This window comes from Alternaria viburni, assembly GCF_023758015.1.
Source record: "Alternaria viburni strain BMP 2772 chromosome Unknown scaffold_7, whole genome shotgun sequence".
NCBI lineage: Eukaryota > Fungi > Ascomycota > Dothideomycetes > Pleosporales > Pleosporaceae > Alternaria > Alternaria viburni.
The window spans coordinates 502,362-520,161 of NW_026055776.1; the positions used below are offsets into that span (position 1 = coordinate 502,362).

Genomic DNA, 17,800 nt, shown 5'->3' on the forward strand with positions numbered 1-17,800 from the left:
CTTGATCAGCTCGATGCTTTTCTGAGCGGATGCTTGAAGTTGCGAGGCTGTGATGCTTTCGTTTTTGGATGAGGTCGGCCGCTGGATTTATAGACGTGCCACGCGTGGGTATCACAAGGCCACCCAATGTCCCTCAGGCTACCCCACAAAGTTGCCTTAATGCCGAGTAAGGCTTACACGACCTCGTGGTAGACTTCTGCGCCTCTCTGCGGTAGTCGAAGATACTAAGAAGCCGAAGTATGGTTAGAAGCCGCACAGAGAACGATGGTGATGCTCCGGACCGTCATGAATCCACTGAAAGAAGTGTACCTGGGCGATCATAGTACTCGTGGCGATCTCTCGGACCGAGTTAGAGGCGTCCAGTGTGCCTCGTGGACGTTTGAAACACATCGGTGGGGTACAGAAAACGGTCAAGGGCCCCGATCAGGAAGCTGCGGAATACTAGACCTCCGACTTTGCCATGGACGCAGTAGTATTGGCCGCTGCACTTGTTTGGCGTATTGGCTCTAGGGCAGACTAGAGGGTGGGAAGGCTCAGGGGAAATGAAGGAAGTCGCAGGGTCGAAATGAGGGTGGCGGCGTAAGCGAGCTGATGTGCCTCGGGATCGCGGCTTAGCGTCACCATCACGATCCGCCGTCCCCGCATTCCGGTACTTTAGTACCGCCCAAGTCAATTAAGGTGCGGGCCGGACAGCGTTCTGAGGTCTTCTGACCGTTCTGCATATGCGTCAGCGCGTCCTCTGTTTGCTGACGCGCATTGTTACCGACAGCGACCCAATGAACGCGAGGCCGCTTTCACGACCACGACTAAGACGGCAAGTCTCCGAAGAGCGCTAGACGCTTCCATTAGGGCATGTACAGATGGCGGACGCCCTCCGACTTCTAGTCGACGAGCTAGAAGAGAATCCGCGGGTTTGGGGATTTCCACGAATCCACGTGTTGAAAGGAGATTTTTCAGAGTCTGGAGCCGAACACGACCACAGCCGACATGACGCGAAGACGTTTCCGGGGTGCAGGATTTGGACGATGGCGCAGATATCGACCTCGCATCAAGAGCCTTGCAAAATGCACTCACCGAAACTTTACATGCCGAGGCGCTGCTTGGAGTAAGAGCCGACATCAATCCAATGGAAGCAAAAGCATGCTTGACATGCATGTGGAAGATCACGATAACCGCGGGTAGGAAGAAAGATTCTCTTGTTCGTGAAGTGGTCATCGGCATCGCTGATGGTGTGCGAATGTCACACGCGCACTCCTCTCGACCATGGCACTCCTCATAGTCGAAATGCATACGACTAGATGTGAAGTCGCTTCAAAGCGTGTCGTCTTGCTTCTCCGTCTGCTCTCTACCTAGGTAGTTGGCGCTCGGGATCTACGGCATCATTGTTGCAGCGCTTCAGAAAAGCGTCTTCAGCAGTGACTACTGAGAATAACCATGTCGCATCGACAAACCTGTAAAGTGGCCTGCGAAATCTGGCGGGGTCACGCTCAGCGTTCTGCTCTGCCAGACAATGTCTTTGTTGTCGGAGATGTGGAGGTATTTCGACAAAGCCATTCGTAAAGACAATTGTCCCCTTTGTGGACCAAGCTGTATAACATGGACGATCCTTAGTCTGTCGCGTGTCTTGTTTCCCAAAGTCGCATCATCACCGACAGTGACCAAAGAACGATCGCCCGCATCTCGAATTTTCCCTTACGCTTCATGGCTTATGCACACCGCACGAGGGCTGGAGCTCGACACACTGGCTACAATCTGCGCGGTATCCCGATACCGGCACCAGCGGCACCACATCCAAGACAAGTAGTCAAGAATACTGTAGCTAGACGAATTCGGAACGAATGGCTTATCACGCGGCAAAACAGGAGAAGCAGAGGTTTGGGGCGAAATGGTAACACCTGTTTTCGCCTGAGCGGTTTGCAAGCGCTATTGCATCTGCCAAAGTTCCTTCAATGGATCATCTCACACAACAGTACGCAAGGTAGTACGACTGTTTTCCCTTGTCGTCCTGTTGCCGCTATTCAAGCGCAACTAGCACAGGGCTTGACGCTGGGTAAAAGCGATACCTCGAAGAAAAAGAAAGACGAAGAACAATCAGAAGATCTAGAAGACTGCCCCGCTTGCGCAGTCAAGACTCTAGCGCAATTTTATTGGGGTAATCAAAATCTCAATGCTGCTGGCTATCCCATGCCACTGCCCTTTAATCATACACTGCTAGATGCGGTGCACGATGTAGACGACGTATTGCGTATGTTTACACCTGGAGCGGGTGCAGGGAACGCGCAACAAGATCCAGAGGAGATGCAAACGAGATTACTGACGGCATGCCTTGAATCTGTTGATCACACGTAAGGTGCCCGAAAGATCCTAGACCGGCTTGTGCTAACAAACGAGGTAGTCTCGCAGTTAATACCGAATGGAGAACTCGCTATGAAGCACTCTTCATTCTTCAGCTTGATATGAACCGAACTTGTGCATGCGGTGCTGCCCGGACGTTGCCTGCAGGTACCAACGTTGACGGAATCGGGTTCAATAACGTCGCCATTCTCCCTCCAGGTAATAGAGATAGCGTCACAGATGCCATGCATCGACACTTCACCCCATCGCCTTTGGGCAATCTCCCTTGCGGTACCTGTAACATGCTCCAGCCGTTCACCGAATCCATACACATCGAAGGGTCGCCTGAGTACCTCCGCATCAAACTCAGTATTGTCCACCGAGGTAACAAGAACAATAACCCTGTAGTCCTCAACGAATATCTGGATCTCGCTCAATACCAAGCCGTCGGCGGCAATCCACCGTCGCTCAAGTATCGTCTGAGCAGTGTGCTGTCTCACTATGGACGACATCTTGATTCCGGACATTGGGTAGCGAGCGCACGCGGTCCTGATCACGTCTTCTACATCAATGATGCTACGGTTACCCAGCAAGACGCACCCTCGCGGTTGAGAGCTAATCCACAAATGAAATCGCAAGCTGTTGTTTTGATGTACAGACGAGTACATACCAGGTAACATATAGGTGAATGCTGTATTCGGTAAACCCGGAAGGTCGGCAAGTCGACGTTCTCTACTTCTCGCGATCTGCCAGCAGTTTTTCCAATCCAATAATAGTAATAGCTCTAACTCAGACGTCCGGAACTCATTCGCTTTTCTTCTCACTTACCAATGCCCCGTTGTAACACATCACACTGAGGCTAGCCGGGACGACCCGTCCATGCGCGTCTGTCTGATCCCCTGAACGATATCTCTGCCACGTGCTTACGTCATAGCTCACTGTAACAGGCAACTGTGAGTGCCAAGCCCAGGCTTTACGTTTGTATTTACCTAGAGTTCCCCGCCTTCCTTACTTCCAACCCTTCAAGTGCTCCACGATCAATTCCGAGCGCAAGGCTGAACGCAGCCATGATGACTACATTTCACCTCTTCTCCAACCTGCCCGCCGAACTGCGCTTTCGTATCTGGCACGTCGCACTCGAGGACGACTACACCGACTTGAAGGGACGCCATCGCATTATCGAGCTACGCAACTACAAAGCCGGCCCCCAGGTGGGCGTCGCTGTGTCTCGCCGTTACCCTACTCTTTTCGAGGTCAGCCGCGAAGCACGATGTGAAGCTGCTGAAGCCGGCGGCGGGCAGTGGACTACTGTACGTGTTTTGCCCAGTATTAGTAACTTGTTTGGGACGTTGACGCGCTGACATCCTCGTCAATGTATAGGTGAAGGCACGATTCGACGGCAGACAGGAGCCAGGCCATACCACCAGCTTCAAGATTTACATCAACTTTTCACACGATGTACTTCTCCTCTCAGATCGAGCCATCTCCCAGCAAGCGCCTGTGGCTATACTCAAAGTTTACTACACGAGTCCTGAAGCTACCAAAGTACTAGTCTTGATGACTCTACTACCGAACGACGTCATCAAGAAACTCGCGCACCTCATGCTTACCACAACCGGGGTACGTTACCAGGGCGAGCGTCTCGAGAACTTCTCCTCACTCGAACGTCTTCATCTCTACGCCCGCTGCTATGGCATCTATGACGTCATGTCCCCAATTAAGCAGCATATATCGAAAGCATGGAGGCTCTTGGACTCAGAAGCACCACGCGTGTCGTGCTTCCCCCCCTGCCGTTCTACTATCGGCGACTCCGTTCATGACCGGGAAACTATGGCTTGGGTCTCAGATTCTGGCGTCATGGATATCGAGAGTGACGGTATTCGCAGGGTCGAGTGGGGACTGAGGAAGGACTTGTGGGTTCCGAGGGCGAAGAAGGGATCGGGTACTCTGCAAAAGATTGGCTAAGGACTGGAGATGATGGGCACGCCTTGGACGCGAAACGATTAGGCAGCGGGACTGCATGGCAGATTTGGACTGGGATGAAGGGTCGACCTCACCTATTGGAGCAATACAGTGTCTGATCAACGAAGCAGATAGCAGCACCACCAAGGAACTCAATGTATGTAACACATGGAAAAGCAGACAACGAAGGATAAGAATAAATTCTGCTCATCCCCAGACCCAAACTCCCGCTATGCATACCCCTACACACCCTGCACCTTCCTATAACTCGGCGGCTTAAGCGTCCTCCTCAACAACTTAACCGCATAAGGTGGCACAAGACTAATCGCCGCAATAACCGCAAACTTCCACCAAAACGCCACACTGCCCACGTACTCAAGATCAAAGTACTCCGTCAAAAACGGCACAGAACCAAAGTAAATCGCCGCCGTACCCACGATACTAGCAATCATGATCCAGTGCCACGTCGTCACCTCCATAGCCACCATAACAAGCTCATTAACGATAAGCACGGAGAAACTGACGCTGACCATCTTGAGGAAGGTGGGGTCAGGCGCCGCAGGCGGTGTTGTGGATGTACCCACGCCGATGAGGAGCTGAGAGAGACCTTGTATGATGGAGCCCTGGTAGACAGAGACTGCAACCCATATGAAGAAAGATTTGTAACTCAGACTACGTCCTGTTTTGAGTTCAGCGTACAGTTCCGGGTAGAGGTTCGCGACGCTCTCGTCGACATCGCGATCGAGCACGAGAGAGAACACTGGCATCATGGTGTAAATCGTGCTGTAGCCGACGAGCAAGAAGTCTTTGTACAGAGCGTTGGGCTCAAAGCTGCTGGCGATGGAGAAGACGGTTTGGCAGATGCTGATGATGAGACCGCGGTGAATGACGAATTGACTTAGTTTGGCGGAGCGCTTGTAGCTGTTGCGGCCGTGCCAGACGAGCAGTTTGACGAGGTAGCAGAATTGCTCAATGGAGAAGTCGGCTGCGAGAGAGGCTTGGCGGCCCTCTTTTCCTACGATGCCGACGCCTACGTCTGCGGCTTGGATCATGGAGACGTCGTTGCCGCCGTCGCCGATGCAGCATACGCGCTTCTTCGTGAACTCGCGGATGAGGCGTGCGACGTCGGCCTTTTGGGTGGGTGAGCACCGGCAGGCTACGACAGTGGGGAGTTGCACGGCGACGGTGATGAATTCTTGGCGGAAGTGTTGGAGGAATAGCGCGAGGGATTCGCCGTCGATGAGGAGGCAGGCGTCTAGTTTTCCGCGGAGGAAGTCGAGGGAGGAAGAAGCGAGGTCTTTGCGCTTTAGCTTGGCGATGGTGTGGACATATTGGCCGCGGGCTACGAGTTTGGAGGAGACGGCTACGCAGCGAGCTGTTTCTACCTTGTCGCCTGTCAACATCCAAATTTTGATACCTGCGTTGCGGAGGAGTTCGAGGGAGGGTTTGACGTCTTTTTGTAGCTTGTCTTCGACACCGGTGACACCGAGAAGTTCCAGGTCGTTCTCTAGATACTCTTTTACGACGTTGGCGACGGCGGCATCACGGTTGTTGAGGGCAAGCGAGGCCTGCGCATGCTTGGTGGAGAAGTCTTGGTAGATCTGCGCGGAGAGCTTCTTGCGGCCGACGACCAGTGTTCGGAGACCTTCCCGGGCCATGTTGGCTGTCTCTTCGTCGAGCCAGTCGTTCGCGGCAACAATGGAGGTCATGACAGTGTCGGCACCCTTCTGGTAGAACCATATCTCGCTACCATCATCAGTAGGTGATGATGCCGGACCCTGATAAAACTTCACAACGATACCCATGCGCTTGCCTTCTGATGTGAATGGAAAGACATTCAGGATGCGCACTTTCACGACAGTATTCCCGCTGTCGCACGATAGGAGGGTCATGGATTCGCGGTCACGAGACAAGAGCTTCAAGCCAACAGCCTCGGTCCATCTGACAATGGCAATCTCATCGGGAGATGAGGCTTGGTATGTAGTCACGGTCTCCCCATTCTCTTCTTCCGTTGTCGGCGTTACGTTATGGCAGAGGGCTAGGGCTAGCACAACATCGCGGACCCGGGATCCAATCTCTCGTCGCGTACGAGTGGCTGAGGTGAGAGGTGCGATGTATGCAGAAGAAGGCGTGACAAGCGATGGGGCTTCTCCGGCGGGTGGTGTGAAGCACTGGTGAACGTATGATGATACCTCGTCCATAGCCTCGTTTGCGTAGGAGACTGTGCCGACGTGAATCTTCTTCATGACCATCTCTACGTACTGTTAGTAGTGTCGGGATTAATACTTGGTTGAACATACCATTCTGTGTCAGAGTACCTGTTTTGTCGCTCAACAGGTACTCAATGCGACCTAAGTCTTCTGGTATTGTGCTAGTCCGAACGATAGTGCCTTTGATGCTTTCATCATGCTGTATGAACCATGCATAGACCGACTTGCCCATATCGAGATTGACACGCAGACCTACTGGGACAATAGTGGAGAACAGAATAAGGAATCTCAGCATTGAGGCCCACCATTGCCGGCCTTCGATGACCTGGAATCGCGCGAGTGCCACTAGGATGAAAGAGAGCGAGAGGGTGAAGATACATAGCCACTTGGTCAGAGAGTTTATCTCTAATTCAAGCAGACCAGTCTTGGATCTTGAAGGCGATGTAGAAAGCGCTTGACGAGTTTGTGGGCCGGTGTATACGACCACAGCCAGTAGACTGCAGCTTGATGCAACGACAGTATTCGCCCAGATGGTGTTGTCGATGCTCAAGGGTGCCGACTGCACTTCGTCGGGGGATGACGTTTCTTCGTTATCATGAGGGTCATAATGTCGTTGCGTCTTGGGCGGCAGTTCAACGGTTCCGTAGAATTCATTGACCTTCTTGTCCGGTTTGCCGGCCACGACGCGGAGCCGGGTGTACTCGCCAATATCCAGATTCTGTGTAAGTGGCGAAGTCAAGCGCAGCTTCCAGTCGGTTTCACCGTCCAACTGATCTGTTCGGATGAAGGCTTCTCCCGAGGTCCCAGATGCTGTGGCACTGTCAACCTTAGCCGTGCCGCCAGTGTCCATGCCATCAATAAGCGCAGCCGATGAACTTTCCGCCTTGGTGTCATCTTCAATAGGTGCTGCATTCTCGCTGGAGTAGCTCTTGAGGAGCACCATGTCGGCAGGCACTCGCTGGTCCTTGCCGAGTTTCACAACGTCTCCAACCCTGAGGCTCCGAGAGGGTTTCACGACTTCCCAGTAGGTGCATGTCGCCAAGCCCTTGCCCGAAAGTCGCTGCTCCTCGTCGTCAATCTCTGCCAACCGACCCTCGTCCTTGGGCTGCTTCCTCAGGCGCTTCTTCCTCTGCGAGTTCTTTCCGGGCGCGACGCCGTTCCCGAGGCTGTTCTCCTCAAACTTCAAAACGGTGTAACCCTCCGAGTTTGCTTCTGCATCTCTCCGCCGTCGAGCAATATCGTCCATAGCCTCTTTACTCAGTGTTATCGTTAAGACGAATGCCAGCGGTGCGATGTATGTCGACAGGTAGCCGATTCGGAGGACGGGTATAACCTGCGATAGGGCGACGAGCAGAAAGTACATGTTGATGAAGAAGGAGAACTCATTGTAGAGGGTGCGTGGAAGGAAACTCCACGGGGTGTACTTGGCATTCGACACGGCGTTCGCGGGGAATCTCGAGGTCTGAAGCTGGCCGACGAAGATGGTGCGCTGGGTGGTCGGATCGTGCTCCTCGTCGGCATCCGACTCTCCTGCGTCGTCGCCTAACTGTATGGGTGCGTTGTTCTGGCGTGATAGGAAGCTGGGCAGGCGCATGTTGGAGCCCAGACGGGAAAGAGCGCTCGGTGGTGGTTGCCGTCTTCTCCGTGGTGTGTGCTGTTCAGGCAAGAGCGGCGAGTCGTCGTCGCCCGACTGGCCATAACTGCCAGCAGAGTCTCTCTTGGACCCTTCATCGTCGTCCAGCAGCCCTCTTAGGTCGTCCTCTTCCGGCTCTTCCTTCTTCTTGCTCGCGCGCAGCCTGCCAACTCTGAGATTCCGCAGCGGTATCCTCGCGCCCAGCTCATGGTATGGCCGCCGTTGCTCCTTGGACTGGCGCCGTGGTGGTGTAGCGGCGGACTGGGAGCGAGAGGCCAGAGGGTCCAGCTCCTCTAGGTCGAGCTCTAGGTCCGAGTCGTCGTCTGGCGCATTCGGCTGGTGGTACTGGTGGGGAGCGGCCATGGCTCATGGGCGGACGAAGAGGGTGCTGGCTAGTTCCGCCTCATGTGCGACGGGCTGGGTGTGGTTATGGCTGCGAGGGTTGCCTTCGGGGGTCCGCGGCGTTTCGGGGGTGTCTGAATGGGCTGTCTGGGCGACTCGACGTTTTGTTTCGGCGGCCGAGCGCTGTTTGGGCCGTGTCGATGGTATATGACGTATGCCCTGAGAATGTTAGGCGTCGCAGAGGGAAGGGCGGTATGTGAATTGTAGAGTCCATCAATATGTGTCTCGACGTCGCGTCACTCTGGGCTGTGTGGCGCAGGCGCAGGGCTGTGGCTCGAGGACAGGGTTGCCGCGGCGGGCCGTTTCAATGTCCAACCTTGGGCGCAGGAACAGCTGGCCAGATCGCTTTCCCACCCTTCCTGCCACATTACCTACGATGCGCCCGGGGATCGCCTCCGACATTTGATTCTCGCTGCCTTCCTGGACGAAGATCGCGTCTTTCGCAGTTGTGCGACACGCAGAGCCCATGCTCTTCTGCTTCTCTAGAGGTACGTAGCCATGTTCTCCGTCTCTGACGTAGAAAGGGATGGCGATTACGCCTCTTACGGGTCGCGTTCAAGTCACCGTTGCGACTTCCTTTCACGCTCAGTCATATGCACTTGCGTCTACACAAACTCCTCTCTCCTGCATAATTCTCCTCGGTTTGCATATTTTGTCCCACGAGGCGTCTACCGTGGCATGTCAGACCTCGCTTCACCACCCCGACCGAGGCCCAACCCTCTGGCCACAGACCCCCAATTCCAGTGCTGACTGCCTGTGCAGTACTTGTAGATACCCTTTGAATTACCTAATTATTCCATAATGGACGAAGACGGCCCCAACTTTTCCTACGCCTACGGTGGCGCGCCTCCCACCCCCTCCACAGCCTCGAACGCATCATGGAATCCCGCACTGCGCAACGAGAAGGAATCGAGTGCACCACCTAGCGCGAAACCCACGAATCAGTTCGCACAAACCAAACCAGAGTCGTCAGAAGAAGACGACGAGGAAGAGGATGACAGTGAGGAGGCGGATGAGGAGGACGATGATGAAGAATCAGAAGAAGAGAGCGAGGACGAGGAGACTCCTTCAAGACCTGCAGTAGCTGCACCACTCGCACCAGTACAGGCAGCCAAGCCCGCGCCCGAAGAAGCAGAGACCGACGAGTCTACTGCGCGCGACGACACAATACAAGCGCCACCAAGCGCAGAAGCACCTCAACCTCTCGAGCCCCTGGAGGGTGGAGCAGACGGTGCCGACGATGAAGATCTAGTTAGTGCCACGCAGGCACTCAATGTTACCGAATCACAAGCGACACCAGCAAAAGCCGAATCAAGTGAAGAGGAAGACTCTGACTCCGAAGATGAGAGCGAAGACTCGCGACCTGCAGCGCAGATACAACGGGAAGAAAGCTCAGAGGAAAGTTCAGAAGAAGAGGTGGAACCCGAACAGCATCCCGAGGAGAATTACGAGCACCAAGGAGAGACTACAGCTCTGGAGGATGCTATGACGGATAGTGTCAAAGTGCCCTTGGTAGCAGACACGGAGGCCGATGAATGGGGCGCGTCCGGCGACGACCCCTTCGATCTTGGTGGGAAACCACAAGAACCTCCTCTGGAGACACCCGTGGCGGAGGCTGTTGGTACGACTGTCGGAGACGACACTATCGGAAATACCACAGTAGGCGGGAATACCGGAGCCGACATCGACTGGGGTAATTCGGAAGAGCAGGAAGACTTCTTTGGTTTAGGCGCGAGCCAGCAGATCGAACCTGCGCAGGCGGTAGACCAAAGTCCTGGCGCACATGTGGTACAGGCCGAAACAAAAGCTCCCGAAAAGAACGAGTGGGATCTGGATCTTGACCTGGACGACGACTTCTTGCCTGACCAAGAAGAAGCACCCGTCATCGAGTTGAGCGACGACGAAGGCTTCCTCGATGATGAAGCGCCAGCACCCGCACAGCAACCCACGCAAGCCGCTCCTTCAGGAACTGCAAGCCGATATGCTCCTCAAACTCCTGCAGTCGCACCCGCACTTGCCCCGGCAGCGAACCCATATGCCCCTCAGTCGCAGCCCGCGGTGGCACCAGCTTATGATGGCTTTGGACGGAATATGGCTTTCCAACAGCAACAGCAGCAGCAACCACCTCGACCACCAATGGCGAGTTCAGCGCAAAGTTTCGTAGACAAGTCGAAAGGAGGTTATGCCTCGCCATATGATCTGCCGGAAGACATCGTAACCACCCGAAAGCGACCAGCTCCTCGAACAACAGTGTCTGCTGTACAGCCAACTCCACCACCCCCGCGAACTAGCAGTAGGTCTTCGAACGCGGGGCCTCCGCGGCCGCCATTGTCGTCGAGCATGTCAGTTGCTAGTCTGTCTCCACCCTCATCAGGCCACTCCATGCGGTCTCAGATGACCGGCATGCCACCACCGGCTGCACCTCCAAAACCCGCGGTCACAGCAAAATCACCATCGAGTGATTTCTTCGCCGAACTGCCTGTTGCTTCCAAGCCTCGCCCATCTGGACGCTACACCCCGCAACCGAATATGCCTGTTCAACCTCCAGTCAGCCATCCTCCCCCGCAACTTCCTCCAAAGGAGCGCACCGCTTCAACCTCGTCCTTACGGAATGAGTTCATCCCAGATGCTGCCAAAGTCGCTACTCCTCCTCCGTTCAGGCAACCAGAACAGTTGGCCATGTTCCCTACTCAGCCATCGGTACCTGCGCGAACAAACAGTCTTCCCGTTCCTCAGCCAGTGCAAGCGCCTCCTTCCACGAGCAGATACTCTCCCGCTCCACCTCCGTCAGGACCAGCTGCCAACTCACGGTACTCTCCTGCACCCCCAAGTGCACCAGCGGCGAACCCGCGATACTCGCCCGCGCCTCCGCCAGGACAGCCTCATGCTCGTTATCAGTCCGAGCCGCATAACAACTTGACCCGGACTCCTTCACAGCCTTTCGCGCCCCGTACTTCCAGCCCGCTAGCCTTTCATAGCATGCCTCATCAGCAGGAACAAGCCCCCGAAAACAATGCTCAATATCCTCCAAACCATCAGGTCACGCAATCGGCTGATGGAATGCCCCGTCCACCATTCAGAAGCCCACTGGGTGAGGTTAGCGAGATTGAAGAGCAGGAGCCAATTCTGAGTTCGAGGCCGCCTACTGGACGGTCAGAGACGCCACCTCTAAGGAGTACACCTTCATCAGCAGTCGGCTCACCACGGAAGACCGATGGCTATGCACCAAGATACCAGCCAGCCCAGCCGGCCGTCCCACAACGCTCTCACTCACAATCTCCAACAGCGACTATGAAGCAGCCTGCATACAGTATGATGCCTTCGTCTTCAGTCTACGGCGGCCGGCCTACTGCTTCAAGCTCGGTCAACGTCATCCCCCATCGTCGACAGGCGTCAGTCAACTACGACTTCATTGTCCCCGAAGACGAGCGCTCGGCAGACCCACTCGAAAGATGGAAGGGTCATCCTGTGTTCACATGGGGCCTAGGAGGCAATGTTGTCACGAGCTTCCCTAAGCAGATTCCTCGCTACGGAGGTGGCGGATCAGCGCCGATGATGAAGAGTAGCCCTGGTGAGATTCGCATCCAGAGTGTCAAGGAGGTTCTCCCTCTGCCAGAAGACGTTGCCAAGTTCCCTGGTCCCCTCAAGGCCAAGGGCAAGAAGAAGGATGTGTCAGCATGGCTTGGCCGTAAAGTCGAAGCGCTTGAGACCCAGTCTAAGGAGCCAGGACTCGAACACACTATGAGCGAAGACGAGCTGAAGCGTGTGGATGATCGCATTCTCCTCTGGAAACTCATGCAAGCACTAGTCGATAACGATGGCAAATTGGAGGGTACTCCTGCAGAAGCCGCTGTCAAGAAGCTGCTACTACCTCCAGGTGACGAAACATCTGACGAAGCCGGTTCATACTCGACAGCAGCGGACATTGTCGGACGTTCAAGGTCTAACACCTCCAACCTGCAGGCAGAGCCCATCGATCCCCGTGCTGTTGAAGATTTGCAGGGCATGCTTGTCAAGGGTGATCGCGAGAAGGCTGTCTGGCATGCTGTCGACCAGCGCTTATGGGGCCATGCGATGCTGCTGTCTTCTACTCTCAGCAAGGACATATGGAAGCAGGTAGTCCAAGAATTCGTTCGGAAAGAAGTCAAGAAGGCCGGACGCAACAACCAGGCGCTGGCTGTATTGTACGAAGTCTTTGCTGGTAACCACGAGGACTGTATTGACGAACTGGTACCTGCTTCGGCTCGTGCCGGATTCCAGATGGTCAGCGCTGATGGTGTCGGCGCAACCCAGAACGCACTCCAGGGTCTAGACAAGTGGCGCGAGACAGTTGCGCTGATTCTAAACAACCGCAGCGAAGGTGACGCATCAGCGCTACTCTCGCTTGGAAGGCTTCTGGCTCAATACGGTCGCATTGAAGCTGCACATGTGTGCTTCATCATGGCGCGTTCGGTTTTGAAAGTCAGCGGAGTCGATGATCCGCAGGCTGATCTTGTTCTGATCAGCGCTGATCATCGTCTCAACCCTCTGGAGATGGGTGTCGAGATGGAGCCAATATTGCTGACCGAAGTGTACGAGTTCGCCCTGTCGCTGTCATCACCGAGCGGCTCGTATGTCATTCCACATTTGCAAAACTACAAACTTGCACACGCGTATCAACTCGCCGAGAATGGGTACCGGACCGACGCACAGGCATATTGCGATGCCATTGCGGCGGCAATGAAGGCTACAACTCAAGTCTCGCTATACTACAACGCTGCTTTCATCGCCAGTCTTGACGATCTGAGCAAGCGACTGTCGCAGTCTCCGAAGGATGGATCGTCATCGTGGATCTCGAAGCCTAGCATGGACAAGGTTGGAAGCTCGCTTCTATCCAAGTTCAACAGCTTCATTGCAGGAGACGACGAGGACAACACAGCCAACAAGTCTGGTGGGCCAGACGGACCTTTCGCTAAGATCGCTGGTAATAGCCCATCCCTCACGCCCTCACAATCGAGCACGGATCTCTATGGTGCAATGTCTGGCTATGGCGCGCCAACGCAACCACCTGTCCCCGGCAACTCAAGGTATGCACCATCGAACGCGTACGCGCCAAGGTCATCTTCGGAGCAGCAACGATCTCGTTATGAGCCTCAAGGTCGGCCATCGATGGAATCGAACGACAGCTTCGGCGTGCGCGCAGCATCTGACACCTACATGCCTATGACACCCACGTCAAACGTGTACAGCCCAACTCAAAATCAACTGAGCCCACCGAGTGCACGCACGGCAGCCAAGGCACAGTCGTACTCACCCCTTCGCCCGGAGTACAGCCCAGCTCAACCATCTTTCGGTAGTCCTTATATGCCCACACCACCTGTCGGAGAGCCTTCCCTGGCCCCTGCATTTGGTGGCTATCAGCCTCAAGCGAACTCAGATGAGCCGACAGCAAACGAGCTCACCTACGATCGATATGGACCTTCGTCATCCACCTTTGAGCCTCCTGCGTACCAGCCGTACAATCCGGATGAGGATGACAAGGAAGAAGACAAGCAGATATCAAAGAAGAAGTCTTTCATGGATCTTGACGACGATGACGACCTCGCTGCCCGCGCCTCGGCCTTGAAGATTAGTGGAGGCAGCAGCTCCAAATCAGACGCAGACAAAAAAGCAGACGAGGCATTCCGCAAAGCCGCCGAAGCAGACGCTCAACGCGACAAAGAAGCCACAGCAGCAAAGAAGGGAGGATGGCTGTCTGGGTGGTTTAAGAAAGATCCCAACGCCGGTCCCGGTCCCATCAAGGCCAAGCTGGGAGAAGAGAGCAGTTTCTACTACGACACAGATCTTGGCAAGTGGGTAAACAAGAAGGGCGGCGCGGCAGACACGGGTAAGCCCGCTGCAACACCACCACCTCCACGTGCTGGACCTCCCGGCGGCGGAGCTCGAAGTGCCTCAGGTAGCGCCGCACCCACACCGCCTATGGGTCCTCCCGGCGCAGGTGCACTGCGTCCACCTACCTCCAACCCCCGCTCGTCGTCGCTGCCGCCGCCAATGGGTGTGGCAGGCTCCCGCGCATCTACACCCGGCATCCCAGAATCCGACGAAGAGGGTTTCGCTGGACCCAAGCCACCTACGCTGGCTAGACCCAGCTTCGGTGCAGCATCCGGACCGCCATCACGACCGGGCACTGGTATGAGCAATGCTAGTAGTATTGACGATTTGCTCGGCGCACCTCAGGCGAGGAAGGGCCCTGCGGGCAAGAAGAAGAAGGGTGGACGCTATGTCGATGTCATGGCCAAGTAAAAATGTTACGGGAAACGATCAAGATATGGCAAACGGAGATAGATGACCGTTATCAGGACGCACATGCCAGGGATGAATAGCATGGTTGTTATGAAGGATTCGGGCGCGGCATACAGGTGTTCCTGCATTAGAAGGAGTAAATGCATTAGTCTCGCATCCCGAGCCCATTTCTCGGGTTAACACAATTGTACTATTATATTATTGTCGTACTCTATCTTACCTTGCGCACCACCGCTTCAGTATTGCAATCGTGATAAACGTGTCGTGGTCCCACACCGGGGGGCGGCCCCAGCCTGTCCACTTTCCTCCCTCCACAAAAGATACGAAGAACGGCCTTTTGCTCGGAGCTGTTGTTGGCTGGGGCCCACTGGGGGCCGATTGGGCTGGCGGTGGTCGACCCCACAAGAACGGCAAACACACCCGATTACGGAGATGACGCATTGTCCGGCTAGTTGATCGGTGACATGCGCTTTCGCGTGGTCGGTATCGCCAGGGTCTGGCGATGGTTACACGCGCGGCGCGCATGGCTATCGTGCAGGATGTTCGAAGGAGTCTTATCGTTGTCGCTTACTTGATGTGTGGTGTATGTATGTTGTTGGGTGGGTAGTTTCTCGGTGCCATATCAGCACAGCTAGCTAGCCAGCCCTGTCGACGCCTATCTCCCCGACTCCGACTCGTGCTGTGGAGCGAACGATTGCAGCGTCGCATTCGCAGCTTCCCAGCTCCCAAGACCGCTAGGATTAGTATTAGTCAGTCTAGCCCTTTGGTGGGCTTGAGCCAGCTGCGGGGAATTCGGCGGCGCTCGCGTGGTCATCTTTTTTATCTTGGGTTTTCGTGTTCCTTATCCTGTTGACTGATGCTATAGCCCTGCTGCCGCGCTGTTATCGCGGTGTTTGTTTTGTTCTTATACTGGACGGTTTCCGAGGTTGCGACATCACGATACGGTGTTTCTAGGTCGTCGCATTTCCCATCGCAGCGCTAGGATTCGAAGCGCAGTAAGAGTTGATTTTCTGAATCGATCGTGGGACACCTGGACAACGAGGCAATCATGGCGAAGAGCGTTTCCGTCACCGAGGGCGGAGCCGGAGGAGGACAGGATGCCACACGAAGACGGGCTTCGATCAACGACCCGGGCGCCGACGCTGCCCTGGCGAAAATGGGTTACCAATCTGAACTCCCACGGAATCTGAGCATGCTGAGCGTCCTCGGCATGTCGTTTGCCATCATGGCCGTTCCATTCGGTCTCTCGACAACACTCTACATTACGCTTACGGACGGGCAATCGGTGACTGTGCTCTATGGTTGGATCCTCGTCTCCCTCATCTCGCTCGCCATCGCTGCGTCCCTCGCTGAGATCTGCGCTGTTTACCCTACAGCCGGCGGCGTGTACTACTGGTCCGCTATGCTCTCCACGCGCGAATGGGCGCCCATCGCGTCGTGGGTAACCGGCTGGTTGACCTTGGTTGGAAACTGGACGGTTACGCTTTCGATCAATTTCTCCGGCGGTCAGCTCATCTTATCAGCTATTACGCTTTGGAATGAGGACTTTGTGCCGAATGAATGGCAGACTGTTCTTGCGTTTTGGGCGGTCATGCTGATTTGCATGGCGATTAATATCTTTGGGGCGAAGCATCTCGATCTGATCAATAAGATTTGTATTTATTGGACGGCGACTAGTGTGGTGGTTATCATGGTTGTGTTGTTGACTATGGCGGATACGAAGAGGGATGCGGAGTTTGTGTTTGCGCATTATGATGCTAGTCAGAGTGGATGGTATGTTGTCAAGGCATGGAATATGGAATAATTGGACTAACGCTTTGATAGGCCATCAGGATGGGCTTTCTTCGTCGGTCTCCTGCAAGCTGCGTACACACTAACTGGCTACGGCATGGTCGCTGCCATGTGCGAAGAAGTCTCGAACCCTTCCCGCGAAGTCCCCAAAGCCATTGTTCTCTCCGTCGCAGCAGCCGGTGTCACAGGAGTCATCTACTTGATCCCCATTCTCTTCGTCCTTCCTGACGTACAACTCCTCCTCGACGTCGCGAACGGCCAACCCATCGGCCTGCTCTTCAAGACCGTGACCGGCAGTGCAGGCGGCGGTTTTGGCCTCCTCTTCCTCATCCTCGGCATCCTCTTCTTCGCTGGCACAGGCGCTCTGACCGCTGCATCACGCTGCACCTATGCGTTTGCTCGCGACGGCGCTATCCCCGGTTCGCGACTCTGGGCCAAGGTTGACAAACGCTTCGACATCCCCCTTATGGCGCTCGTCCTCTCTACAGTCGTCGACTGCCTCCTCGGCCTCATCTACTTCGGCTCCTCAGCCGCATTCAACTCCTTCACCGGCGTCGCTACAATCTGCCTCTCCACCTCATACGGCATGCCCATCCTCATCTCCGTACTCCGCGGCCGCAGAGCAGTCAAGCACTCGTCCTTCTCGCTCGGCCGCTTCGGCTACGCCATCAACGTCGCTATGATTGCGTGGATCTGCCTCGCTGTTGTGCTTTTCTGTATGCCGGTCAGTTTGCCTGTTGAGCCCGCTACCATGAACTATGCCAGTGTGGTATTCGCGGGCTTCGCGGCGATTAGTGTGGCGTGGTATTTCATTAGTGGTAGGAAGGAGTTTTCGGGCCCGCCTGTGCCAACGGATGCTGAGCCTGGGGAGGAGACTGTTGTTGCGGGGTTGGCGGTGCAGGATAGTCGGCAGGATATTGAGGGCAAGGGGGATATGGATAAGGGTGTAGAGCACGATAAGGTGTATTGAGTGGGGGATGGGATGTAATTGACGTTGATGTCCACTACTTCGAGATTGTTTGATATGCCAGACTACCTATTTAATTAAAACTCCATGAAGTCCTTCTTGTTTGCATGTGTCTTAGAATTCTAGAGCGTTGCGGTGAGACTTGTTCGAGTTGTAGTGAAAAAGACGGTAGGTTTCCGCTCTAAGGTGAAGGGTGACGCCACAGGACGCTAAGCCACG

The 17,800-nt window shown here is 55.0% G+C and overlaps 4 protein-coding genes across 4 annotated transcripts; 3 read left to right on the forward strand and 1 right to left on the reverse strand.

The window, feature by feature from the left end:
• Nucleotides 1-3,404: 3,404 nt before the first annotated feature.
• On the forward strand, nucleotides 3,405-4,299 carry J4E79_004128 (uncharacterized protein; the record flags this gene model as incomplete). Its single annotated transcript, XM_049353018.1, has 2 exons — nucleotides 3,405-3,644; nucleotides 3,715-4,299. 2 exons carry the CDS (start codon nucleotides 3,405-3,407, stop codon nucleotides 4,297-4,299), a joined length of 825 nt encoding a protein of 274 aa, XP_049212397.1.
• A 239-nt stretch (nucleotides 4,300-4,538) lies between these two features.
• J4E79_004129 (uncharacterized protein) lies at nucleotides 4,539-8,502 on the reverse strand (the record flags this gene model as incomplete). The annotated part of the gene is made up of 2 exons (XM_049353019.1): nucleotides 4,539-6,550; nucleotides 6,597-8,502. The coding sequence occupies 2 exons, from the start codon at nucleotides 8,500-8,502 to the stop codon at nucleotides 4,539-4,541; spliced, it is 3,918 nt and encodes a 1,305-aa protein (XP_049212398.1).
• Nucleotides 8,503-9,342: 840 nt separating this feature from the next.
• J4E79_004130 (uncharacterized protein) lies at nucleotides 9,343-14,823 on the forward strand (the record flags this gene model as incomplete). The annotated part of the gene is made up of 1 exon (XM_049353020.1): nucleotides 9,343-14,823. The coding sequence occupies one exon, from the start codon at nucleotides 9,343-9,345 to the stop codon at nucleotides 14,821-14,823; it is 5,481 nt and encodes a 1,826-aa protein (XP_049212399.1).
• Nucleotides 14,824-15,871: 1,048 nt separating this feature from the next.
• J4E79_004131 (uncharacterized protein) lies at nucleotides 15,872-17,584 on the forward strand (the record flags this gene model as incomplete). The annotated part of the gene is made up of 2 exons (XM_049353021.1): nucleotides 15,872-16,596; nucleotides 16,648-17,584. 2 exons carry the CDS (start codon nucleotides 15,872-15,874, stop codon nucleotides 17,582-17,584), a joined length of 1,662 nt encoding a protein of 553 aa, XP_049212400.1.
• Nucleotides 17,585-17,800: the final 216 nt, after the last annotated feature.